The 18,742-nt window shown below is 44.3% G+C and overlaps 1 protein-coding gene across 1 annotated transcript; it reads right to left on the bottom strand.

Annotated features, from left to right (window-relative positions):
- Positions 1-424: 424 nt before the first annotated feature.
- Positions 425-10,722, bottom strand: LOC131265606 (dynein intermediate chain 2, ciliary). The gene is made up of 10 exons (XM_058267892.1): positions 10,675-10,722; positions 10,206-10,533; positions 9,014-9,127; positions 7,946-8,088; positions 7,410-7,848; positions 3,866-3,943; positions 3,333-3,786; positions 3,083-3,208; positions 2,733-2,966; positions 425-611 (listed from the first exon to the last, which is right to left on the bottom strand). Exons 1-10 carry the CDS (start codon positions 10,720-10,722, stop codon positions 425-427), a joined length of 2,151 nt encoding a protein of 716 aa, XP_058123875.1.
- Between the last annotated feature and the right edge of the window lie 8,020 nt (positions 10,723-18,742).

Below are 18,742 nucleotides of genomic sequence, written 5' to 3'. Positions count from 1 at the left end.
ACGAAAACAAAACATACCTGAGATCTATTACAAAGAAACTTTAATCAATTTACAAACTGTTAACTGAACTTCTCCAATTATCTGTAAGCAGCTTACTGGTGAAAAACAATTAAAACACAGCAACTGAATAGAAAACAGTAAAAAGACACTTTCCCGCTTCCATATTTCCTTATCGTTGTCTGAAGCTCTCCATTCCTACTGTCAAAGCTGGTTAAAACAAACAAGCTGAAAATAAACATAACATACATAACGTCACAAGAGGATAGCTTGAAATCTTGCGGTAAAACGTAAAATTTATTGTTCGTTTCTGTGTAACAAAAAGGGACACTACAAATATCCGAAACATTTTATCGCTAAAAACATCGTGCCCGGGCCATCCGCGTGGCATCCGTGGGATTCAATTCGCTTTTGGCTGCGACGTCTTTTAGTTCGACGCCACCGTCGAGACGGTTTCCTTGACCGTTTCCCCTTCCGGCAGCTCGCGGACGAGCGACAGCAGGCGGTCCAGCTTCTGGCTTTCCAGCAGCTGCGGATCGACGACGCCCGCCTTCTTGCCCATCTTCGTCTTGACGCGCAGGTTCGGCGAAAGCTTCAGCGTAATGGTCGTCCCTCTGGTGGAAGAAAGAAGAAAAGTAAAAAAAAACAAATGAAACAGTTGTTGAGAAAAGCGGTCCCGAGAGGGGGGGGTAAAAGCGTGGAAACCGAAGGAAGGTTACAAATTATACACAATCCCATCGAACGACGACGATACCCGAATCCCGAATGTGTTGAATAGGCGGAGGTCGGCGTGTAATTGAAAGAAATGTTCCTACCAGCCACCATTAATTTGAGGCTAGCGAGCGAAAACATCAACGCCAAATTATGTTTCTACTTGTGGATCGCTGTTCGGAGTGTTTCTCCTTCCTCGGCCCAAGGAGGTTCCGATCCCCTAAACATGATAAATGAATGTTAATATTTCTTCCGACGAACGCACGAGGCCAACGCACCAACGCCTTACCCCGAAATGGTAACACGGCGAAAAAACGATAAACAGAAATAAAACAATTGGGCAAAAGGCGACCCAAAAATGAATTTTCATTAGGAAAATAATTTAGCTCCAACTCCCAAATGGAATCGAATTGGGTTTAATAGAGCGGGTCGGGAGACACGCTCATGAATAATGGTTTACGGTTTTCCATAGTATTATTTGCTGGTTTAGAATAATTTATTTTTAATTACTTATACTTTTCATAACTAATTTTGGCAACTTTATATACGAGTCTATACGGTCAAATGGTCTATAAATTGTTACACATAAAGTGTCATTGAAAGTCGCTTAAAAACACCGCCCTCCGTCTTACATGAATCAACCTAACACTCAATTGAAACAACAACAGACACAACCGTAATCCACTTACTAAACCACTCGTCAGCGTCAACAAACTCGAGCTCATATTTAACCTAGCGTCTTCAGACATTCTCAATTCCGGCACGCGCTTCACCACACCGTCACCGGGATAAGAAGTATGGCGACAACCGTCCCGAAACCCGCCTATAAACAACCTATCGCACCGGGAGGGAAATCAACCCGAAAAAGCTTAAACATCAATCATCGTTAACCGTTTAATTAAAGGATTTGATAAATGGTCCCCAGGAACAGTGAACCTTGAAATGAGCAGCAGTGATAGTGGGGGGCGGAGGGGTGGAGCTAGGGTTGGGTTTCTTAACTGCCCGTCCCGCTCACACCAACGAAACTAAACCCCCTCCATTTGACCGTTTGCGCGCCGGTACGTAGTGGTGGTAAGAGGATTACGTTTATCAATTATTCGCAAAGTGAATTTATCAGCAACAAAAGCGCTTCGTCCCGGTAGGACTTGCTGGGAGAGCAATAATGTTCAATCATAATTATCGTCACACGCCAGGCACGATAATGTATGTTTCGAGTGCCGGCTTCGTGTCCCGTAAGGATTGATCAATTAAGTAGTTATTTTAATTTTTAAGTCAAACCGAACGTACACGTGTACGTCATTTGTTCAAGTTGTTGATCGCCGTACTAAAACTTAATAGTTTTAAATCTTCCAAGAAGTTAGCCTTATCTTTGGATGTTAAGTAAAAACATGTTAACAAAGCAGAACATATTTTTACACTTATTGTGTTGTATAGTTTGAATATTGGTTTGAGATTGCTAAGCAATGAAACAAGAAACTTAAAAATGTGACTCCATCCATTTAACAATTCCGAACAAAGTATTTTGGTTAAACATCAATTCCTTTCCAAGCATCATAAGCTTGGAAATGCATAATTTGGTAGTATGTACAACTTTATGAACAAATCTCCGACATCTAAATCGATTCCCGGCGTTTCCTGCCCCTTTCATTATCATACCGACACACCAACCCGACGTCCCAAACATGTGCGAGAAAACGTCGACCGAACAACTTCCCAGCCACCCTTGAGTCAGTGTCTCCCGGTTAGTCGGAATTGGGCAAAAGTGTTCTCGGGTCTTGGGTCCACCACCACCACCACCAAAGGCAACGGGCCCGATATCGAAGCACAAAATCAAATATTCAAGAGCTCGCAGGAAAACGAAACAACCGAAAAAGTGTTCACCATGAATTCGTTGAACCAAAAACTCTCGATAGCTTGTGAAATCCGCCGCCGAAGAGTGCTTGCAGGCATTCAGACGTCCAATCGAACCATCGAAACACCATGAGCTCACCCACCATTACCCACCCACCTTCCCCAATACTCACTTATCATCACCGACGATGATAAACGGTAGCTTCTGATTGAACGCCAGCCGGGAGAGCTTGTTCTTGCGCTTGGAAACGATCGCCTGGGTGCAGATGGCCTTGTACTTGTTCACGTTCAGGTCGAAGACGAACACCTTGCCCTCGGTGGTGACGGCGGCGAAGACGGTGCTCGAGTACGGCGCCCACTTGACGTCCCCGACCGACGAGCCGAGATCGAATATGAACAGTGGTTCGCTGGGAAATACGGAAAACAGCCATCGTATAAGTAAGCGTGGAACTGTTGAGTGGATTTTGCCTCTTGCGGACAGCTTTATCGCATTGAAGGCAACAAGGAACGAGCCAATACTTACGGGCGCATGTCCTCCCATATCTTCACCCGCCAGTCACCGCTGCAGGAAGCGAAGATATTCGAGTTGAACTTGTTGTAGTCCATCCGGTGGACGGGCAAGTAGTGCGCATAGTACGTCATTAGATACCTACGGAGGAGAAGGTAAACAGATGAGGGATTTTTATTCTCGCGAGTATCAAATTGATCCCAATAATGGTCCTCCAGGAGTGTCACAAACACCACCCGATGAGGGATCCATCTCCCACACCTACTTCGAACTGTACGCCGTGCTGCACTTGAAGATGTAGCCCTCCTCGGTGCCGACGAGAAAGATTTCCGGATTGTGCGGGTGAAACACCATGCAGGTACCGCAACCCTTCAGCCGGAGCGTGCTGCCATCCGGGCCGCTCACGTGGTCCAGCTCGAGAAACAGCGAGATGATCGTCGTGATAGCGAGCTTGTTCTGCATCAGCACCCAGTTGAACACCTTGCCGTCGCCCGACACCGAAAAGAAGTTAATTTCCCCGTCCTGCATGTCCGGGCCCCACTTGATTTCCCACACGCACTCCGCGTGCTTGCCGTTGACGCCGTGCGAAATGTAGACCGGATCCTTCGTCCCGACCTGCAGGTTGTACACGATGACGTTGCCATCGTACAGCCCGATCGCTATCAGGTACGGGTACTTGGGATGGATGTCGCAGCACATGGCACCACTTTCGGTGGCAACTGAAATTAAGGTAAGAAAAGAGAATATTAGCATTTACTTCCACCACAGAGACTATTTACTATTTTAATGTTTACTCACTTCGGTAATCCGGAAAGGAGGGATTTTTTATCGTGAACAAACAAACGGCTCCCTCGGCGTTCTGTTTCATAAAATCCACTGAAAAAGTAATATGAATATTATAAGATAAACGTATAATTTATAACATAATCGTACAAAGTAAATGCTTGATTATAAATTATAATACCCAAAAATGCGGTTGCATTTTAAAACCATAAATTAAATAATGTAAATAGTGTTTGGGTATATCAATATATTATCTGTTTAGATTATTTATTGATTACCAGGAAAAATGAAAATATATTAATAGTAAACATTTCACAACAACATATGTATGCATTTCAACGGCGGTTTATCGTATATGTATTTCCGGTGCAGCTTCGCTGCCTGCACTCAAACAATATCGACTCCGTCAATAACGCGACCCAAAATTCCACCCACCCAAACCCAGTTCGAGTAGTTTAATTTAATAATCCACCCACCATTTGTAACCGCTCGAGGGTCCCCGGTTCCCAAAACCGGGAACAATGTGTTCTTCGTTCCGGTCCGCATCCCATCGTCCGCAAGCCGATCGCGAACGAGTAGAAATGTGTGCAAAATGTCATAAAACGGGGCAGGCAGTATTAATTTTGATTTTACTGCAATTTTATTGCCCGCCTACCCAACCCTCTGTCAGGTTTCCCCCCGGGACGGGAATGAGAACTCCACCCCGGGGTTGTTCTAAAGCGAGCGAACGAACGAACCATTCGACACGGTGAGCGATTTTTCGGCTGCAGGGAGCCTTCCGGTTGGAATGCGAGAGGAAATGAAACCACCGGCAACACCGGATGGGGCCGAAACCGAGCGCGCAGTACTCAGGAGTGTCTTTTTTACGACCGCAGCTCCAGTGCCGGTGTGAAAAAGGGTTGAACATCGGTGGTCCAGACAGACGAACGGACAAAGAACGACGACCACGAGGTACCGAGTAAGGTACCGAGGGTTTTCCAGCCGCCATGGAACACACGGCCGACAGGCAAACGGCCAACAGATCTCATTCATTTCTCTCTCCCCCCCCGACACCCCGACCTCGACCCCGTCTCTAGCGTTTTTTTGAGACATTTCGGAGTGGCATTCCGTCGCCCGGTGGTAACGATTTAATGGATTGTAAAGGAATCTTGATTTTATGATTTACTTTCAACAGCAAGAGCGAAGGAAATAAATATCTCCTGAAGCGCCATGATCAAGCTGCCCCGAGGGAGCGTGTTTTTGTGATTCATAAACAGTAAATCAAAGTAAATTCAACCAAATGAACAGCAGCCGTTCTGAAAAGTTTACCAGCAGATTCTTGTTTTTCGATTATACGCTTTGATTGTGCTTTGTCGTTTTGTAAAATGTTTTAACTTCACTTACTTATAACTAAATAATTTTTCATTCCCAGTCTTGATATTATAATAAATTCGGAGGTTTACATACTTTATATAACTCAGAAGGACTTAAAGTGAACTGGACAAGATCTTCTAATTTTATATTATTAACTGCATTTATCAACGAAACGAAAAAAAAGCTATGTGATAATTTTTATCTAGTTCATTAAAATAAAAAAGTTCATAAAATCCCAATTACAATTGAGACGTTTGTGAACTTGACACTAAAAATTAAGAAACAAAATATAAGGAAGCTCCCAAAAATATACCGAACTCTATATTTATGTACTGTATCAATAATGATTAGAATATAATTGTTAACAGTATTTTGATAACTAAACAGCATAAATGCATAAATGTGTAGCTTTATGTTGATAAGATTGATATCTCAAAAAGGTGGATGAGTCAAACACAACAAAACCTCAGTGGCCACACTGTATTTAATTAACACATACTTAACTTACAACATTCCCACCCGATACTTCCTTATGCTTAGCCATACATCTTTATGTTTGCTCAGCATAATGGAACCTCCATTCATCAATCACGATTTATTGGATCCAACAGCTCGATTTGGGTAGGCTGCAAGGAAGGAAATTACCATGCAAACATCGATGGAGGCGCATGGTGCTTTATACATTCTCAGGTTCGAACCGGACGCCGGACCGTTATCGGCGCGCATTCCCAACCGTAAATCAACCTGGGGCCTGTCCGTTAACTTCAACCGAAATGAACACAAACATATCTCTCAATTAATATCCACAGCCGGCGGTAACGGCTTGCTCCATTGATTATCCCGCTTTCGCCACCCGACCGGCAAAGTGTCCGCTCGCCCTGACCTATACCATTCGAGAGGAACTTTTTCCTTTTCCCGCTCCCTTTTACCTCCGCCACTAGTCGCCCGCCTTGACTGGCGCTTGGATAGATTTCTTGCGCCGTGCGTCGACTTCGGGACGAAGCCGTCGGTGGCCGGAGGGAACATCAAAACTTCCGCAGCACGTAATGAAGTCATAAATAACGGAACCAAACCGGAGGCATGCATACCAATGTTTGCGGCCACCAATCGATGTAGCGACGCTGCACACAAAACGCCACGCGTCGGGAGCGGAAGCACGGAAGCCACCCAAAACTCTGCCGGAGGTCAAGAAAGTGAACTTTCGCCCGGAGACGACCGATGGATGGGGTGGGGAAGTGGAAACATTGTCGCAGTGTCGTCGCTGCGGTGCTCTAACAAGGACGAAGCGCAACGACACCGACCGTTAGTGTGACACACACACATACACACATAAAAAACGTTTGTCACGTCCCGCTCGTCATAGTTCCCTGGAGCATGTCGTTGCTTCCCGGTACCGTGAGGTCCTGCAATTCGGTTTGCTGGAAGCCTTCGCTCGCCGTCGAACAACGAGGATCATTTCAATCAATTTCAATTTTATTGATTCCATGTCGTCAATTTGCGAGCAGTACTCCTCGGCAGCAGGAATCCATCCGAGAATGAACAGGTGAAGATGCGATGAGAGTCGTTCCGGTTTGATCAACCGAAGGGAATGAAATATTCAACTGTAACTTATGCTTTGATTGGAGTTATACGGTTTGCGATTTTATTACATCTTCTGTAAAGATTTACTGGGTGTTTCACATTAGGAGGAAATTGAACATTAATTTCGAAGCTCAATTCATAAATTCAGTTTGTTAACTGGAATATAAATTCAATTTTCATATATAAGACAGACTAATGGGTGGAATTTTGTACGTCTTTGGTAAAATTTTGTTTCAAACAAAACATTACACACAAACTTCATAAAAATATCCAACCAAATTTAATGTAAATTTTCCCAATTTTATACTCAATCCCAATAACTGTAAAACAAACCTATAAACTTTTCGTAAGCGACCGTCTCTTTTTGAAATAAACATAATTTGTAGTTAAATATTAAATATTACCTCTGATCAGCTTTAAAAAATATGGAAACCCAACCTCGTTAGAACTGAAGGAGATTTTTTAAATTGCAAAATTAACTCACTAGTTTTGTGAAGTGATTCCGATAAAAAAAAGGTGATGAGAGTGAAAAAACTGAAGTTTTAAAAAAACCTTTACTGATAGCTTTCAGTTCACATGAAAGGTAATAAATTTTTGAAAACCCCATCTGATGTGAAATACTCACGCGTTCCGAAGCAAACGGCAAACAGATCGTAGTACAGCGTGTTGAAGCACAGATCGGTGACGCACATCTTCTTGGTGCGCTCGTAGGAAAACTTCCACAGCGGAAGCAGCGTGCCCTCCTCCTCGCGGAACTCGTCCGACGGATCCTCCCAGTAGCGGTAGTCCTGGGCGATCTCGTCGTAGATGTTCTGGTTAACCATCCGCTCGATGATCTGGCAGGCCTGCAGATAGCGCTTGTTGAACTCCTCCGCCTGCTTCGCCTTCTCGTCCTTGCGCGTCTTCTCGTCCCTCCGCTGCAGGCCCGGTTTCTTCTCCTTCTCCCGCTCCTTCTCGCGCTGCTGCTGCGCGTAATCGGCGATGTACGAATCGTAGATCACCCACTGGAGGACGCTCGCCCCGAAGGTGGACCTCGGCGGGGGTATGGTTTGCGTGTCGACCGACTGCAAAAAGCGATATATCGGAAGAATTTTTGCGTAAATCTTTTCCCCATTAACGACAGGATAATGCTAGACTCCACCAACTTAAACCGACACATACCCGCGATGGATTTGCAATCGTCAGCGCGGCCCGTTCGCAGAAGTTGAACTGGTTCGTTAGCTTCTTCTTCGGTGCTTCCTCCTCCTGTGGAGCCTGTACCTCTTCTTCTTGCTCCTGCCCTTCGCCCTCAGCGTCGGCCTCATCTAAAAGCGAACCATGAAAGGAAACACAGCACATGGAAAAACGTTACTTTCATGCTCGAAGCGATGCAATCGGTTGAGCAGCACAACTTTCTTTGGATCCTTCCCCGCTAAACCCAGCTTAAGAATACACACATCTCAATACAAGTAAGCAACTCCTAGGCCGTACTCAGCGTAAAAGAGAGATAAAAACGGTAGTAGCAGCTACAGAAAGCTGGGACGGTAGCGTCACTACCAGCAGGATACCTGAAAACAGGAAACGATTCTGATTGTGCTGAACAAAAGCAATTCGATTGGATGGGATGGTTCACATGAAGTAGACTCAACTAGATGCAGAGCATTACCAACGTTTCATTCCTTTCAATGTATCTAATTCGAATAAACAGTTAATCATTTACAATTTTAAAATATTATTAAAGGTTTCAGCAAACTGGCAATGTTATTTATGTACACTTTGTGCTGTTGAAAATATACTTAAATTACCATAGGCTCAAATTTTTACATTACATGTTTTGTTCAGCACATTTACAGCAAACAATGCTGCAAGAAACAAAATTTATAGAAAATAACGAATAATTTACGAAAATCAATAAATTGGGAATACTATTCAAACTACAATATGTTTAATCTATACCGAACATTGAAATATCAGTACTGCACTTGTGCGTTTAATGAACAACTTCTTCTACGAACGAGATTGATGCAGTTGCATGAAAAAGTACGTATCAAAATCCAACTCTAAGTTACTAAGCTAAACAACTAAACCGATTCTAAATGACAGAACAGGAAAAACATTTAACAGCGATAGAGACAGAAAAGACGGAAAGATAAAGGAAACAATGCGCACAAGAACAAGTAACAGCGACACAACGACACAAGAACATTTTTCTTGCGGGTGTTACGGATTAAGAAACTGTTCGTGGTTTACCTTCGTCCCGTTCACCCTCTTCGCCGTCACCAGTTTCCGGTGTATCGGGCTTTTTCGTTTCCTCCTGGTCGTCGGCGAGAGACTCCTTCGGTTTGTCCAGGGTGACATTTAACTCTTCGCGGTTAAATTGAGGTGGGTGTTTTTGTTTTTTTCGTATATGAGGTTTCAGTGTTGCAGTTTCATGCAGTTTTAAAAAGTGTGAGTTTTTCGGGGTGAGAAAGATGTAAAGAGTCGCAGTTTGGTGTGAACGTGTGGGAAATTGATTAATTCGGGTGAGAAAGTGAAAATCTAAACGATAAGATAGCTAACGCTAGTGGTACACCAGAGAAAGTCTTTTGGAAACACAAAAAACGGTCCAAAACCATTTGAAGAAAACAAAACATTCCTTTTCCAATTGGCATCAATTAGATAAATTACGTTTTAAATGCATCGCTGTTTGAACGATTAACTAACGAAAGAGTGAGTAATTACAAACTCATGAATAAAGAAACAAATAAGTTAATATATACACAAAATTCCCAATGTAAAATTTGACTAGGAAATATTTTTAGATAACGGTCGTATTTATACAAGACTTTCTCTATTGCTGGAGATCCTTTTCTATGCAACACGCTAGAGAATGTGTTAAGATTTTATTTATTTATTGTTGATAGAGACGCGAAATTTTATCTCATCGCGCTGGTAATTGCTATCAATGTACATGCTTGAAGGGGCAAGGCTCATCTATACAAATGGAAATGATAACAAACGTATGTAGAGAAACAACTGAGATATCATGCCGTATTTTGGAAGAATTAAAAGAATAACCATGCACAGGAAAAAGTGAGAAATTGCATCCAAAAAAGATAGCTGGCAAGATTGAACGATTAACTTTTTCCCCTTTTTTTTAGTCATACAATTTTCACTCAAGAGCGCACTTGAAAAGGTTCCGAAACAGCGTTAAAGAAAAGGCTATGCTATCTTATAAGTTCTGGATGTTTTCATTTTCCGATGTGAAAACAACACCGAAACATAGCGCAACCTCGAAGCGAGATGCACAAAAGGAAACTTCCATAATGACCAAAAAATTGAACAAATGTGAGAAAATTGGGATATTAAAGGAATACCGGAGTGGGTGGAAAAAGAAAGAAAAAGGGCACGGTGGGTGGGGTGGGGGAAAATCGAAATCGAGAAACACGCTTCCGATCGTTACCGTCGGTTCCTTTGCGCGAGATCTGCTCCTTCGCCTCGTCCGTGTCCTTGTGGATGGAGGTGCCCTCGAACTCCAGCAGCGTGATGGTGTTTTCCGGCGGCGGCACCGGCAGAAACGCACCCTCGCGGAAGTCGTACACGACCAGGTTGCGCGGCAGATGGCGATTCTCCGTCGACAGCAGCTTCGGGATCTCCTCGCCGAGCTCGGCCTCGGTGAGGTCGAGCTGGTCGTCCGGCTTGAGCAGCTGCTTCGACTTCATCCACGTGTCGAACTCATCGTTGTCGACCGGTTCCCCCTTGCCGAGCTTCTGCATCGAGGAAATCCGGTGCTGAAGTCGCGGGAGAAAAGAAAACGAAAACAGTGTCACACACACACAGAAACGCACAGATTCACGAACCGCCCGCACCACACATGGTGGGGAAAATGTTTTCCTCGATAAAAATAAAAAACACAACACCACAACCCATACTTCGCTGTTATCACTCTCATAGCTAGCCAAGGATGCTGGAGATGCCATTTTGTTGAGGGGCTTTGTTTTTCGTTTTACGCTTGGTTTTTCCTTGGTAAAATATCCTTCCGTGTTGGGTTCAATCCCTGTCCCAACCGTGGGCACAGATTTCCGGGTGAATTGATACACCGTGTCGGGTGCGCGGAAGTCCCAAAGCTGACGACAGTCTTAACCAAACTATCCGCCGCTAACGGAGGCCGTGACGAGACTAACTTCTAACCCTCCAGGTACATTCAATTTGCCACCTGTGCTTCCCTTGGACAAATTCCATACGACAACAACAACAACGACCACCACCAACAGCTTTTTTGTTTCTAACCTCCAAGCTTAACTATGCCTAACTTTATCCCCCTTTTGTACCGCAGGAGTGACACGCTCCTCAAGTTTCCACTTCAGTTTTTATTTTCTAACTCATACTCAGTCCTGCGAGGAAGTTAGTGTATAACTGCAGGGCCAACTGGCGAAACCCTTTCCCTTCCCCGACCTCTTGTCTGTGGCATGTTTTACTAGCGTTCCTCCGGATTTTTGTCGTGTTGATTTCAGGCTTCGTGTCACCCCGCGTGTAAAGATGGAGGCTCCCGGGTGCGCATCCCTGTGTCGTGTCAAGCTTCCATTGGCACTGCATATTAAAAGTATATAATTCGTTTTCCCAACCCCTCACACTCTCCCACCCCCAGGATATGTTTCCGTACCGCCTACATTGCGAAAAATATTAACCTAACGTTGCAACGCGCAGCAGCTCAAACAAAACCACGCTACAACAAAGTAATATGCTTCGGTTTAGCCAACAAACAAGCACGGGTGGTGGTGATGGGATAGATTAAGGAAAAACTTTACAACTCCACGCCCAACCTCGGGGACGGAAGAAAGCGGGCCCGACACAAAATCATCGTCGTCGTTGCTTGCCGCTTGGTTTTGCTTTATTTACCTTTCCTTCCAGCGGCTCATTTTTGCAATCACATACTGCTGCTCCTAAGCCAGCCGAAAGCCCAATTTAGAATTTGAGAGCCAACGGCTTTGCAGAATACGAAACTTTGGTGGGGTTCATGCTTTTTCACGTCCAACCTGCTCTCCTTCACGGCTCAGTTTTTTCTTCCATCAACTGAAATTTCCCAACAGGCTTTGTCAGCTGAGGGGGGAGGAAGGTTTCCGCGCGGGTGCTGGCTGGCTGGCTGCAGGCACGCTCCATATTCGTTCCGCCGATGACAACAGATAAATCATAATATAATGGATTTCATTTTATATTTGAAAAGTTTTCCCCCACTTTCCCCCCCCAAAGTGCTTCCCTCCCGCAATTGTCCCTACGAACGTGGAAAATTATTGTATTATTCATGTTCCCGGTTTCCCGCTCAATCTTGTTTTGGGCATTTTTGTTTTTTCCTTTCCGTTTTTTGTTTTTTGCTTTTCATCCACGCTCGTGTTTTGCTTTGGTTTAAACTTTTCCTGCTGAGCGGGTGGAACCGGTTGAGCAATAACGGATTATCATCCTCTGGCACAACGTTTGTAGCGGTGTGCATATTGTTTGGAGCGGGCTCGTTTTTTTCCTGTTTTCATTTGTTTTTTTTTCTCCCACTTTCCCTCTTTCTCTCCTCTTCTCTCTAATGAGATGATGATACCAGTCCCTTATCGGATTCAGACAGAACATTAAATATACTGCCGTGGGTGCTGGGAGGCATTACAAAACGGCATAAATATACATGGAGGCAAAAAAAGCCCTCCAAACGACCCCAATTTATGGCTTAGTCCAAATGGTGGCGAGCCGCCCCCTTTTCCGCCTGCAAGGGATTACGTAATTAATGCACAGTAATTAAGAACGATTGGCGAAGTTAGATAACGGCAGCAAGACGACTGCCAGGAAAGTTCTTAAGATTATGAACCAACAAACGCAGGATGGACCTGGGCGCAATGGGTGAAATAAAAATTCTTATTAAAATTACACTCGATGCTCTGAGAAAGTGTTTTTGAAGGGATAAACGGATTACTTCTGTCGATTTGCTTCAGTTGATCTTTGCTCTGCTCATTTATTTTTGATTTAATCTTTAGTTAAATCTAATGATTGTAAATTTGCCTTGCTCTTATCTAAAAATACATCGGAAGCAATAAAAGCGAAATAAACCTCTGAAATGAAAGAAAGTTTCTAAACATTTCAGTTCAATCCGACTTTAAATGAAGCTAGCTTTAAGAAAATTCCGGATCATCATGAACAAATAGAACTGGAAAAGAATAGTAAATTTTCATAATATTAATTTCAATAATCGTTCCTTGCTTTTGTGCTTCATCGCAAGTGTTAACACAAGCAAAATTTGTGCACTTATATTCATTAATAATATTTGATTCTAAGTGTGCTTCAGCTAAAAAGAAAGAAATGAAGCACATAAAAAGTTCTTCAAACTTTTTCTCTGACCAGTAAGTTCTGGTTGACCGAAGTCGACCGAACACATCGTTAACATAAATATCCCACCCTTGGCACTTTCGCCACAGACACACTCTCACACCCACTTAATGCCTCAGCTAAAACCATATTAACCCAATCCTATTTACTGCTCGCTTTCCTATCTTGTTAGCGCGTGTAGGATGGTAAGTCTGTGTTCTAACCAAAAATTAAACACCCAACCAAACTGGCTGGGCCATCTTTTCTTTAGCTCCCGTTTTTTCCGATAAAACATTTGCACCTTCTTGCCCTACTCCAAGAGCATAATTCTGGCTGGTCAGCCTCACTTACGGAAAAATGAAACCATACCCAAACAGTAGGACGTCACGGCGTCCCACGAAACATTGCATCGGTGGAAACGGGAGCAAACATACGAAGGACGACAAAAGGAATGCTACTTTCGCGTTCGACGATCGCCAAAAGTGGGGTTCGGGAAAGTGCCCGCCAGCTGGGGCGACTCTTGCGCCGGAAGCAGTAAAGTCCCATAAAACCAACAACGATGTCATTACTAGCCATAACTTCATTTGTCGACATTCTTCCGCTCGGCGGCATAAAACTAAGTTGCAATAAACGAAATAGCTGTTGGTTTTTGGGCTCGACTAGTGATACTTGGGCGAACTACGCTACTTTGCAAATTCATCGGAAAAGGAAAAACAAACCCAAAAACACAACCAAACGCTAGTATTTCTTCACTTCCCTCCTCCGGAAAGAAAACCACCGCCGTTCTGCGATGGGAGTGGAATTTAATCATTGGTTTTATTATTGCTTTAGCAACTGACGGCAAAGTGTACGCCGCCTGCGGAAAAGTGTAAGTATTCTCATATTTTCACTCCTTCGCCCTTCCACCATTACCCTCACCACCATCGTCACCATCATCATCATCATAATCATCGCGATCAACACGGCAACGAAAAAGCGGGCTCTCTACTCCTTGGCGGATCAATTGTCACGACGTTGCGACCCGCGTCATGCTTTTTTAATGTTCATGCAGTGCGGCACCACCGCCAGAGCCAGCATTAGCGGATAATAATTTTCCCGCAACAAGTTCCGCACACGGCAAAGGGGAGTTAAAAAAGGAACACGCCAAGCAGAAGCAAACGAGAACCCATTCGTGTGCTGGGAAAGCGTTGCGAAAGCTAGGCACGAAATCGGAAAATCCTGTGCGAATGTCACGAACTGCTGCCCGTGGTGGTGGAAGCGTTTTGCCGACGGCCTCGGAAAAGTGGCCTTTTTTTCGTTCTCCTTCGACTTCGGCAATATTTTGCCTAATCCAGCCAATTGTAGAAAACGTGTTTTCCATCAACAACCAAACACGCACACGGCCCGTTGACCCACTGTCTTCCGTGTTCCATTTCCACGTGCAATGAATAAAAGCTCACGGCTCAATGGCTCAAAGGGGGTAAGAAAATAATCATAATTAACCGCCTCTGCGCTACGCTTCAAAACGAACCGCTATGCCGAAAGCACTAGGCTACCTTCGGCCATAATTTATCCCCAGTCGTGCTCCTTCAACATTTAAGGATTCAAGTGGAAAATCAATGTGCTTCCACAACGGCACGTTGTTCCCGTTTCACTCGCATTCCCCACCCAGCCAGAGGTGGGAGGTTGGTGCCAAAAATGTGATCCCCCTCCCCATTAAGCATCGAAAAATATTTGCCCTAACTTTTCTTCCCGCCCCATTTCACTTTGGCGCAGGCTAGTGGCTCTGCGGAACTGCATTGTGGAATTTGGCTGTCAGTTTCCGTTAGCCGCACGGAAAGGGCGCTTCTGCAAAATCTCGCGTATTTTGGGAGAAAAACTGTACAGACGCAAAGGACACAAAGGTTTGAAGGAAAAATGCGGGCTCTAGAGGCGGGTACAAAAGGGCGGAGGAAAACTTCAGCGTGCATCCGATAAGCATGGCTGAACTATTTGCCGTCGCATTCTGCTAGTTTTCGCTAGAGAAACGAACTTTTTCAATCGAAAATGACACACTAGTTTAATGGAATGATGTACTGCATGCCCTTAGGGGACGTGAGCGAATTTGAGACTCTTTGCTCATAACGAGACTTTTTCTTTTTGTGTTAAAGTTTAAGAAGGGCCACACGTGGTCAACGGAGTTCCGTTGGGCTAAATAGAGGACCAGTGCAAATTAGGAGTCATATTTAATTTCCACTTCGTTAGGCTTGTGTGCATCACTCAACTAGTTTTTCAAAGAGAAATAATCAAAGTCAATTAGAATATACAAAATAAATACAACGAAATATTGAAAAATAAACCCAGCCGAGAAAAAGCCCTTCTTGCAACGCATTACACATTTCTACGGGAAAATATTACTCGCTAAACAAAACCAATTCCGGTGACATGTTTCTGCACTTCCGTCGGGTTGCATATAAATTCTTTTTTTTACAGCACAAAATCATAAATGAACAAACACATACACACACACACACTGTCGAACTCCTGCGATACAATTGGTAAAACCATGTTCAACGGAAACACCGGCGAGGAGAAATTAATTGCGAAAATATGTAAATGTACCTATCGAACAACACAGAACAAGGGCTAGCGGGATGCTTCCACCTGTCGCATAATTTATGTGTTTATGTTGTACAGTTTGTGGATACTTCTACTCGTTTTTCCGCCTATGTAATCAGTCAGGTAAATGCTTACACCTGGGCAAAGCGTGTCGACCAGGGGGGGGACGGCAACCACTAGGACCGCCAGAACAAAGTTAACAATGGAACCGAAGAAAAAAAGCCACGAAAAAAAATTGTTTTAAAAACATGATTTACCCTCTTCTTTTCGTTTGAAACTTTACGAACAACTTCGGCTCGGACAAGCGATAGTTGTCTAGTTAGCAGCTAACGTCTAGTCCGTGTTCCGTACGAGCCACTATGCTGGGACTGCGTTGAATACGCCGACTTGTGTAGGGAAAATAAAAAAAATTAAGCCCACGGGCACACAGTTTTAACGTTCGCCAGATTCGCGCGACCGCAAGAATGGATGGACGGAAAACTTTTTCAAGCGGGCCGATCGTTACGACCGAGATAGCAGAACTAAACTAAAAATATGAAAACTAATCTACGATCGTAGCGACCTGTTCCCTGCGGCCACCGTGCCTCTGTTGCTTCACCATTCTTGTTTATCCTGCCTTGTTTCCGCTCAAACGGTCCCGTTCCCCCCCTTGGGAATCCCCCAATCTCAATGACCTTAACGGTTCCCCGGTTCAGCATGAATCCGGTGTACCTTGTTGCACAAACCTCAGCGGTACGAAAGCGAACCGTCTCCCGTTTCGATTTCCACCAGTCCACCAGTTGGCCTCGGTGGCAGTGGTGGCGGGAAAATTATTGTACCTCTCTTTCCCGTTCACGACAGCAAAACTTAAACAATCACCCCCAACCATTTTGGGCCATTTGGCAAAGCAGAACAGGTTGTTTTATTTTTTTGGGTAGAGTTTTGTTTACAATTCGGAGGATACAGACGAGGCCAGAATCGTCTGCCACGACGTAGCGCTTTTCCAGTTTTCCGCCGTTTGTCAAACGTGCTGAATCAGCAGAGGATCCACGCAAGGGACCGTCGAGGAAAAGCTATCATTTTCCATCAACCTTGATGTGTCCATCACGGAATTTTGGCGCTTTACGCTTCAGGTTGTTCTCGGATTGGTCGGCATGCATGCGGCGAGTCTTTCGAGTTGTTCCGTTGAATGCATTCACGTTTGCCGAATCAATTACGAAATTCTACAGTCTGTTGCAATCGATGGCTCATTTGCATGAGAATAAACATAAGCCTTTTGCATTTGTATTTTGCAGATTAAAGGCCGCAATTTGTCAAGAGAATAATTTTTTTTCTGATTCTTATTAGTATAATCTTTTTCTAACTAATTATAAAATGGCTTTTCATGATATAGAATATATTTTAGTGCGACATGAGCAAGTATATAGTCAATCTAACCGAAACCCGTTAGGTAAACATCCTATCCGCTCCAAAAAGTTAAGCTTCTTGATAAAATTGGAAAAAAAAACTCGAGGCCAACAAGGTTCTATTTCAACCTTTATATAATATTGACAGAAAAACACGACCCACAAACTGCCCGATGGGAAGATTTCAACTTTACTACATTAAAGGATTTTAAAATCCATTCAAACTAATGGATTCTATAAACAAATCTTCCAAAGGAGAAGAAGATAAGCCCCAGACACAAACGAGAGTCTTACATTGTGTGAGAAACATGAACGGCGTTCTTGAAATCAACATTTGAAACCGCCTGAAAAGTTTCTTGTAGTATAGCTCATAACAATTTCGACCATCGAAATGGGAAAATATTCAGCAGCCGACAAATTGGAGACATTTCTCTCCGTCCGTACCCTTTCCCGTCTTGCATCAACAAGCGAGCAGACAGACCAGCACGGCCTGTAGACGTGATAAACTTTCACCAAATCGTTTACCACCGTAGACAACATCCATCACTTCAACCAGCGCTCGCCAGCTCAACTCAAATCAAGCAGCTAACGAGCGAATTCCGTCCCTTTGTACCGGTAGCGCACAAAGAAAAGTTCCCAAAAACATCCCGAGGGGACCCCGCGCGACGGACCCCATTACGTAACAACGTAAACATCGTCATCCTTCATAGGCCAACACGTGAATGGATGTCACCAAGAAATGTTCTGCGCCGTCAGTGCGACGAAAAAGGCACATCCATCTCCGTCGGCCGCCCTGCCCGGGTCTAATCAATCCCGTAATGTCCTGGAAGCATGCAAACGATACATCCGGCCGAGAAAGAAAATACCGGCGCTCCTTGGGCGCTCGCCGCGGGTGCCCTCGTTCTTTAAAAATCCCATAAATCAGCCACCCATCCGGAAAGGGACATAGCTAGTCATACTTCTTTGGCAGGACGCTGTTAGCTCGAGTGTTTGTGTGTATGTTTTTTTTTCCTAAAAGGAGACAAAGAACTTGAGAAAGGAGTCTACCAAAACTACGGAGTATACAAATTTATAATGACATGCACCGTGTTACGTCGTTTGAGCGGCATCCTTGCGGCAGTGTAGAGTTTCTAGTTTTCCTTTCCGGCGGAGGGGTAAGTTCTCGGCGTCGGCCGCCCGTTGCTGTTCGTTCCTTGGACGCAATCCTCTCGTAGCTCGCACCCAACCTCGAAGCAGCCACCGAGACGTTGGTTCACGTCGCGTTCTTGGGCTAATTAATCAAGCCGTCACCAGACGGTTTCGATCGGTTTCTGTGGCCTTCGGTCGAATGACGGCTAGTTTGTTTCCGGTATTCCTTAATCCTTGGCGTGCAAAACGTACACCGACGCAAAACGTGCCAACAATAAATGGTGGCGGTGTGTTCGTTCGTGTTCGTTACACAATCAATGAAGCGGAAAACGGCGGACGGAGCACCGGAAAAGAGCGATCGAAATAAATGAACTTTATAGAAAACACTCCAGCGGGTCGATTAGAGTTGAAAAAACTTTCCAGATTTTCGGTTTTTTTATATCTCGCCCTTGCTAGAACGGCTTGAATTACGGAAAACTCGTCCTTTTGGATAGATTTTTCACCACCCGTCGGTTGACGTTTCGCTTTTGCCTGTCGGTCAGGCGGGTATAAATAGGACCATCGACAC

Source organism: Anopheles coustani, chromosome 2 (assembly GCF_943734705.1).
Source record: "Anopheles coustani chromosome 2, idAnoCousDA_361_x.2, whole genome shotgun sequence".
Lineage (NCBI taxonomy): Eukaryota > Metazoa > Arthropoda > Insecta > Diptera > Culicidae > Anopheles > Anopheles coustani.
This window is presented reverse-complemented; position numbering and strand designations above follow the sequence as displayed.